The sequence below is a fragment of the Leptopilina boulardi genome, unplaced genomic scaffold (assembly GCF_019393585.1).
Source record: "Leptopilina boulardi isolate dan_hultmark-lab unplaced genomic scaffold, ZJU_Lbou_2.1 LbouV2_149, whole genome shotgun sequence".
Classification (NCBI taxonomy): Eukaryota; Metazoa; Arthropoda; class Insecta; order Hymenoptera; family Figitidae; genus Leptopilina; species Leptopilina boulardi.
Genome location: NW_026137695.1, coordinates 697,348 through 706,174, shown reverse-complemented (window position 1 = coordinate 706,174; position 8,827 = coordinate 697,348). Strand labels below are relative to the sequence as shown.

At 32.2% G+C, this 8,827-nt stretch overlaps 1 protein-coding gene across 1 annotated transcript; it reads right to left on the bottom strand.

Moving 5' to 3' along the window:
- Window positions 1-3,291: 3,291 nt before the first annotated feature.
- Window positions 3,292-6,546, bottom strand: LOC127291636 (uncharacterized). Its single transcript, XM_051320837.1, has 4 exons — window positions 6,422-6,546; window positions 6,137-6,364; window positions 3,497-5,920; window positions 3,292-3,445 (listed from the first exon to the last, which is right to left on the bottom strand). The coding sequence occupies exons 1-4, from the start codon at window positions 6,544-6,546 to the stop codon at window positions 3,292-3,294; spliced, it is 2,931 nt and encodes a 976-aa protein (XP_051176794.1).
- Window positions 6,547-8,827: the final 2,281 nt, after the last annotated feature.

Here is an 8,827-nt window from a genome sequence, read left to right as displayed (position 1 = left end):
CAGTTCACGAAACAACCTGTTGCACTTCCAATTACGAGTATTGACGTTGAAACTAATGAAAAAAAGATTAAACGTCATGGTAGTCTATTTTCAGACAGTATCCGAGCTGTATTTTGCGGTCCTTCAAATTGTGGCAAAACAAATGCTCTTATTTCTCTAATTATTCATCCAAATGGATTAAGTTTTGAAAATATTTACCTCTACTCAAAGTCTCTACAGCAACCCAAATATAAATTTTTGGAAAATGTAATCAATAACGTAATTGGAGTTGAGTATTTTCCATTTAGTGAACATGAAGAAGTAGTATCACCGAAAGATGCAAAGCCAAATTCAATATTTATTTTTGATGATATTGCTTGTGAAAAGCAAGACAATGTTAGAGCTTTCTTTTGCATGGGTAGACATGTAAACGTTGACAGTTTTTACTTGTGTCAAACATATGCACGTATTCCTAAGCACTTAGTTCGAGATAATGTCAATTTATTGATACTTTTTCGACAAGATGAAAGAAATCTTAAGAATGTCTATGAAGATCACGTGAATACAGATATGACTTATTCTCAATTTCATGATTTATGTTCAGAATGCTGGAAGTCTGATAAATATGGATTTGTTGTCGTTGATAAGGATAGAAATTTCAATGATGGACGATATAGGAAAGGATTTGATTGCTTCATTACACTATAGATACAAGGACATTATTTACTTTTAATTAGTATAGATTATGTTGTCATCACGAAAACATGTATCGAAAAGAGCAAGAAACTCTTCGTCAAATAGCAAAAGCAAGTGATGCTATTAGACGAAAACATCACATACTCAAAATGGGTAAAGAGGCTGCAGAAACAATGTTGAAAGAAACTCTTAAACCAATAGTTACACCACTTCAAGAGCTGGTAAACGTAACTGACTCTTCCGTTAAAGACATTAAACTTGAAAAAGTCAAAAAGGCAGACCACGATTTCTCTTACTCAACTGCTGTTGATGATCAAGAATTTGATACAAGTTTACTAGAATCGACTTTACGTAATGACAGCAATAATTTTGAGAAGGAAGAAGAAGGAAGAGAATATTATGAAAAGCTGACAAATAAATTTATTTCATTGTTGAACAAAAATAGAAAACAAGTTCTGGATATGGTTTATGGTGTACGTAAATTAAATGATGGTTCTTTCATAATTGGTGATACACCAATTGAATTTGAAGGTTCACATATTGAACTTGTTGGAAAGAAAAATTATTTAAAAACTGCTGGGTTACTTGAACTTATATTTACGCAGAAACCTAATGAAGCTTTAATAAGTCCAGATGATTTAACAAATTATAAAGAAATTCTTACTGTTACCAATGCTCATCGTAAGAATTACAGTCCAAGTGAATCTGTTCATGTAACTAAAACTTCTAAATACGCTGATATTATTGCAAAACTTTTCAAAAATACACCAAAAAAACGTGGTGGTGGTGGTCCTTTAAAGAAGCTTAAAAAAATATTACCTAAATTTATGATTGTAAAGAAACAATTTAAACCAGACTACATCTATTGGGATGATCCAAATGAATTGGTTGACCGATTACGTTTGCTCATAGCATCACAGCAAGCTGGCAATCCAAGTCATAATAATGAGATTATATCAATTATTGAAGAATTGCGTGAGGCTCGAATTATATATTAAGAGAGTACAAGCAAAAAATCTTAGTATAATAATGAGCATTGACGTGTTCGGACATCCTTTAACACGGCCTGCTGCAAGTCGTGGACTTCCAGGACCCTCTGGTATTGGATACAAAGTTACTCCAAGTGGACACTATGATATTGATAACAAAAGACTTTGCAACGTTCAAGACGATGAAGAACTTTATGACGCAGTAAATTTAAGATTTGCACAGAAAATTGTTCAAAACGAGATAAAAATTGTCTTTCAAGTTACATCATCTTTAAGATCAGCTATTGATGATTTGAATATTTTTATACAAATTGTCGAAGAGAGAATTAACGAAAAACTTAAAAGGATAGAAATTGATGCTGAACAGGAGTTGTCTCTTCAAAACGCTAAATATATTGCTGAATTAGATGCTCGCTTAAACGCTCTCGAAAATGGAAAATAAAAAGTTAACTGTGGTTACAGAATTGCATAAACAAGATAGAAAAAATTATCCTCGCCGTAAAGTTCAAATGCGAGGTATAGATGAAACTTGGCAAGCAGATTTGGTTGAAATGGTTCCATATTCTAAATCCAATAAAGGTTTCAAGTATATGCTCACAGTTATAGACATATTTTCCAAGTATGCTTGGGCTGTACCTGTAAAAAGTAAAAATGGAAAAGATATTTCGATAGCAATGAAGTCTATTTTAAAACAAGGCCGTATTCCAAAAAACCTGCATACTGATAGAGGCAAAGAATTTTACAACTCTGAAATTAAGAGTTTGATGCAAGAATTGAATATTAACCTCTATTCAACTTATAGTAATCTAAAAGCATCAATTGTTGAAAGATTTAACCGCACTCTCAAAAATATGATGTGGCCTCAATTCAGTTTCCAAGGCAATTACAAGTGGATCAATCTTTTACCAACTCTCATATCAAAGTACAATGATAAAAAACATCGTACTATTGGTATGAAACCCAAAGATGTCACTGTAGAAGATACACAAGAACTGTTAAGACGTATCCGTAAACTGAGAAGAATTCCACTGAAAAGGACAAAATTCAAGGTTGGTGACAGAGTTCGAGTCAGCAAGTACAAGAATATCTTTGAAAAAGGATATACTCCCAACTGGACAACGGAAATATTCACCGTGGATCAAGTTAAATCGACAAAACCAGTAACATACAAACTTACCGATTACCAAAATGAACCTATTGAAGGTGGTTTCTATGAGGAAGAACTGTTACAAGTAAAACATCCAGATGTATACCTCATAGAAAAAGTTCTCAAGACTCGTGGCAATAATGTCTACGTAAAATGGCTTGGATTTGATAATTCACACAATAGTTGGATTAAGAAATTTGATATGTAATATAGTTAAAATAAGTTAAAGTAACGTTAAAATAACGTTAAAGTAATGTTAAACTAACGTTTAAGTGATGTTAAACTAAAGTTAAAATAAGTTAAGTGAAAGTTAAAAGAAGGTTAAGTTAAAATTGAAATAAATTAAAGTTTTCTTTTTTAAAAAATAAGTAAAGTAATGTAACTAGATTAAGGTTTTATTAAATAAAGTAAATATAAAATGTATAACATCTCTCTTCATTTAAAAACAACCATTTCTCTCTCTCATAAAACATTTTCTATTTACATTGGTTCATCATCATCCATAATTTCTCGAATTTTACAATGACCCCATGCAAGAGTGTCCGTACTATTAGCTAACAAAAATCTTTTGTCATCATAAGGACTAAGAGCAATTTTCGATTCCTTTAAAGTATACACATTGTGAAGTTTAGATCTAATACAATATTAAATTCTAGATTGCATTTTAACATTTCTCAAGCAATACATATAGTCGTCGAAAGTGATCGTTTTCTTTACAACGCTAGATTTTACGCCTTTAGCTTTTTTAATAAAGTCTTGATTTTCAACTCGCACGCTGTACATTTTGCTCCGCAAGCCAACAAATTCCGTTACAATTTTACCACTGCACTCATCTTTCATGAGACCTAACATTTTTTTGTTGGCTTGCGGAATACCATACACATTATTTACGGGATAATCCGAAGTGTCAAATTTATGAATATCTATTTTCATGTCTGCATAGACATCTGAACACTTGATTTCATAAATGAGACTGTCCGTATCAGTATACAAGAATTTACATTTCTTTTCATCATACTTTTGCAACATATAATCATAATGAAAGTCATACATTAATGTTTTCGAAATGTCTAATACACTAAGGCCGATATAGAGTGGCTTGTTCATAAAAACCTCAATTTTCTTAAGTTCCACAGCAACCAAGTTTTCATTAAAGATGGTTCTGCTGTGGAAGTTAGGTTTTGAGATCAAAGCTTCAGCTCCATACCTACCCTCCCACTTTGTCACTAATTTAACATCCATTAACATCCGTTCAGGGCAAAACGGAAAATCACTATGTTTCTCATGCAGTTCATTGGGGTAATCTAAGTCAACTTCTAAAATGTAGCCAAATGGTGCATCATCTGGAACATTAAAATCAAAACTATTGTTGACATTTTCTACCCACTCGAAACCACCATAGGGAAGCGACTGGACCATGGCCCAACCATAAAGGTTGTTTGCATCAAAGTATACGATGTAAGATGTCTCCTTTTTGTCATTAAATTTCTCCATGTATGGATTATTAGCTTTTGCATATCGGTTAGTGCACTGACTCACCCCACCTCTTATTCCTCGTTCAATGTACATCACCATATCAATATCGGTGAGAAGTTCCAATCTTACATTTGTATACTTTAACATGGCATCCCAGGTTAGACCGGGTGTCGTATAATAATGTGCTGCATCAAGACCGTACGCGTTTAAACATTGATCTCTGAAATTTTCGAAAATGTCCGCAAGTAACAAAATATCAGTTTTCATATACAAGTACACATATTCACCGAGATTTTGACAATTAAATTCATTCCACACATTCTGCGCATGAGCATAATCCTCGTCAGAAACATTTGAATCGTTTAGAGTGCTATAAAAATTTTTTTTTGGTGGTAATTGAGTCTCAACGAGTTTTTCCCTCGAGTCAATATACTCATAGGGAAAAACTCCTTTTCGCGTTAATAATTGAATTTTGTCATCGCTGTAGTTGGAAAAAATTGAATTTACAATTTTATATTCATCGAGATAGGATGCTAACTTGTCCAGAGATGATGCCATGAATTTAAAGGAATCAATAAAGCGAAACTTTACAAAACTGTTTTTTATGTTTTTAGTAAAGCTGATATACTTTTCTTTGTTTATCGGAAGCAGATCAACTTTACCATCAAATTCCGTAGCAATAGCTTCAATAATAAAATGAGCGTCATAACCGCTTAGGTTATGAAAAACAACACGTATGGTCTGCGATTCATGATAATTAATATTACATTCTTGGTGTGCGGGTCCACGAAACTTCTCTGTTAGATGACAGTGATCTCTTACTTTTACTTCCCCATGCGCAATTTTCTTTTTACAAATATGACATGTATTATCATTTCTAAAGGCTGCCATTTGCTGTGGAGTTAATATTTCAATAGGCACAGGATTTTTAAATCGAGTATCTAAATTGTTAGACAAGTCTTTTAATTCCTTGGAAAACCACTTTGCTGGGTCTTCCTCATCTATTGGAGAAGCACTGTACACAGACAAGGAGTCGTCAAAAGCACATTTTAAATAGTAACCAATACTAAGTAATTTATGATTTTGAAAGACTTCAGTTTTGTTTGTCTCTTGTGGTGTTTCCACAGGAATTAAAAGACTCTCACAATCCGCATAAATAATAAAAGGTATACGTTCTTTGTTTTGAAAATTTTTAAATTCAATAGTATTTTTACCTTGTTGCGGCAACCTAATTTTTGTATCATTCATCTTTCGACAATTTTCTTCGTGTTCAAAAAACTTTAGTTCATCTCCAAAATAATGGAGGCAACGGTCACAGATGTACTTTTTACTTTTTTTTTTAGACAACTGTGATCCAATAAGTCTCGATAAATCTTTTATCCAGACATAGTGATAGTTGAAAGAGATGATTGATTGTTCATCTTCTTCTTCTTTTTCACTAAGACTCTCATCTATGTAATGGTCTTCAATACGTAAAAGATTAACATGGCCCACTCTCTTTTGTTTTGTGAGATGTAGAGGATATACACTAAAATTCTCATTTCGTTTTGACAGACCATATACGTTAACTGAAATATTATTATTTAGATCTTCAAATTTTGCAATGTCTTTCAATGCAACAGGAAACTCAATTCTGTTAAAATTAAGTTCATTTTCATAAGGCTTATACTTAGATACTCGATAAGGATGGTTTACAACTTGATGTAAAGCAGATAAAATTGCCCATTTAAAACATTGGTTATCAGTATTATGAACATTGACACAGGCATGCTTTAGATTAATAATAGATGGCAAATTTATGTAAGAACTTGCGCGCATAGGGTTGAACTTATTAATGTTAACCTCTAACCTGTGAATAGATTCAAGATTCCAATTAGAATCCTTCTCTTGGAATTCTTCAATCTTTTTCAAAGTGGGTTGCTTAACATTAACATTATACCACTCATCCAAATGGGTTGTCATCAAAATTTCTTCTGTTTTCGCGATAAAACTTTTCAAATCAAACTCCTCTTTTCCATCATTTGAATCTTTTTTAAATTTTGCAACCAAGACGGTATAAACTTTTATCGGACTAAATCTGTTTAAAGCTTTTTAAATCTTAAATTTAAATAAAACATAGGCATCGTCAAAAAACTCATTAACATCCTTGTAATCTAAATTTATAATAGCACTTGTTTGTAAACGATTATCAAAAGCTTTATCAAAGTCAACCCATTTCAATCTATCATTCGAGACTTGCATACCTGCCCCGCGTTTCATTAGCACATCGAAATTGCAACGCAAGTATTCTAGTTTCTGACATAAATTTAAACATTTTGATTTTTGAGCTGAAGACAAGTCAGATCTTCGCAAAAATTTACGAAATATATTTTTATAATGAGAACACTTGTTTTGCCACTCGAATGCGCTAATGAGTTTCTCATCACCACTCATTGACATAGTAGTAATGAGCTCACGTTCCGCAATTTCAATAAAATTGTCTAATTCTTAAAATACCTCGAAATATTCCTCCATTTCGATTCTTTGCCGAGATTTCTTCTCCGTTTTACACTTTGGCATCTTAAAAGCTAAAAAAACCTAAAATAAAAAATCCCACCACCACCACCAGCTGAAAAAAGAAACTTAAAACTAAAACAAAAACATCCACCACCAACTGAAAAAAAACCTAAACCCAAGAAAAAATATCCAACACCAACTGAAAAGAAAAAATGACTAAAAACTAGAAGAAAAATAGAAATTAAAAAAAAACTCTGAAAAATAAACATTGAATAAAAATAAATAGGAGCTGAAAAAATTCTGAAAGCAAAAGCTGAAAGATAATCCTAAAAACTCTGGAACTGCTGCTGCTAAAGCTGAAAGAGATATAATGACTCTCTTGAGCTCGTGCACCGGCAGATATACGCGAGTCCCCACTACACTCCACTCACACTGTGGTGCCGTCCACCACTCCACTGGCGCGCGCATCTCTTCACACCCACCTATGCGCGCTCCGCCACAGCCTGGGGAATCCCCGGCTCGTAGTGGTAAGGGAAGGGGGCTTCACAGATGAACACGGAGCGTTTAAATTCAAATACAGGCGGGTGATGTAAACATATTGTTTAGAATAGAACTTCAACAAATTAAGTTAATTACCAAGCGGGAATATTTAAAAAGTCACCAGGGATAGATAGTTTCTCAGTCGGAAAGATAGAACACTGAAATTAGTGTAAAAAATTTAAATATTTAAAAAATCTCCTCTCAGCAAGTGACTTTTTATCATGTAATAAATTAAAATGGTGACATCTAGTAGTGGCAGTTAAAAATAAAACTATCAGTAAATTGGGCGGCAAATTTAAAAAAAAAAACCCTTCAGTAAGCGACTTTAAATTCAACGTAAAAAAATATTGGCACCAACTAGCGGTGGCAGCACAAACTAAAAAATGTCGGTAAAAAATCCCCTTCAGCAAAACACACATTTTTCCCGCCAAAATTCAAACATTTAAAAATTCAGTTAGCACAATTGGGCTATTTACTAGTAGCGCCATCTAGCAGTGGCAGCCAGAACTAGCATGGTCGGTAATTACAGCGGGAAATTTTAAATTCGGGGCGAAAATAAAGTGGCGCCATCTAGCGGTGGCAGCCGAAACTAGAACGGTCGGTAAAGAAGAACACCACATTGCAACGCAGGTAAAAAATGTTGATAAAAGATTCCTACCTTACCGACCTCGGTCGGTAAGTGGCCCAGAACCCCCCTAGCTCTACTACTCATAACTATTATTTCAATTTTATGTGTCTTAATTTTTTACTTTCTAATTTATTTAAATATTTTTGGTTATAAAAATAAAATCATTTTGTTCATTTTTTGAGATCTTTTGTCTTCAAAAATTCTACTTTATCAATTCAACTTTATACAAATGATTATATAAATGTTTATTTTCTTATAATAGTGTATATGTTATAGACTAAGTATTTATAATATAATTAAAATTTTTTATTTCATAGAGGTTTGCTCTTTGTGTATTATATTTGAAATGATTTTTCATTATTTTTTTACGTTTAAAAAGTTGTCTTTTTTAATTAATCGAAATTCTTTTCGGGAAATGTAGCTAATATATATTTCTCTTAAATGTTTATTAAATTAGTCCTAATATTACACAGTAAATTTCATTTAACTATCAATTTAACTATTAATTTAGTAAACTAATTTATTTGAATTAACTAAAAAATACATTTACTATACAAGAAAGAGAAAACCAGGGACTAAATTTTTCAGCGCTGACAAATTAAATGATTATCAAAGATGCGTGATTGCATTAAAGCAAAAGAAAATAAAAATTATTTCCGAGGCTTTGGAATATCAAAAAAAGAAAGATAAAGTCCAACTCAACATTCTCAATAAAATTAACGACAATTTTTCCAAAACATAAATTATATATTAAACATAAATCCTCACATGAAACTTTTGTTTGAATCACTATTTTATTTCATGTTATAGATTTTTTCTAAATGTATTCTTTAAGAATAAAATGTTAATATTTAGCCAAAAGTTATTATTTGTATA

Excerpts from the sequence above, each read along its gene's own strand:
- LOC127291636 (XM_051320837.1), bottom strand. The coding sequence starts at position 6,546 with ATGAAACGCGGGGCAGGTATGCAAGTCTCGAATGATAGATTGAAATGG. Across the intron at positions 6,365-6,421 it reads GATTACAAGGATGTTAATGA|ATTTAGTCCGATAAAAGTTT; the intron begins GTTTTTTGACGA and ends AGCTTTAAACAG. Across the intron at positions 3,446-3,496 it reads ATCACTTTCGACGACTATAT|ATCTAAACTTCACAATGTGT; the intron begins GTATTGCTTGAG and ends ATATTGTATTAG.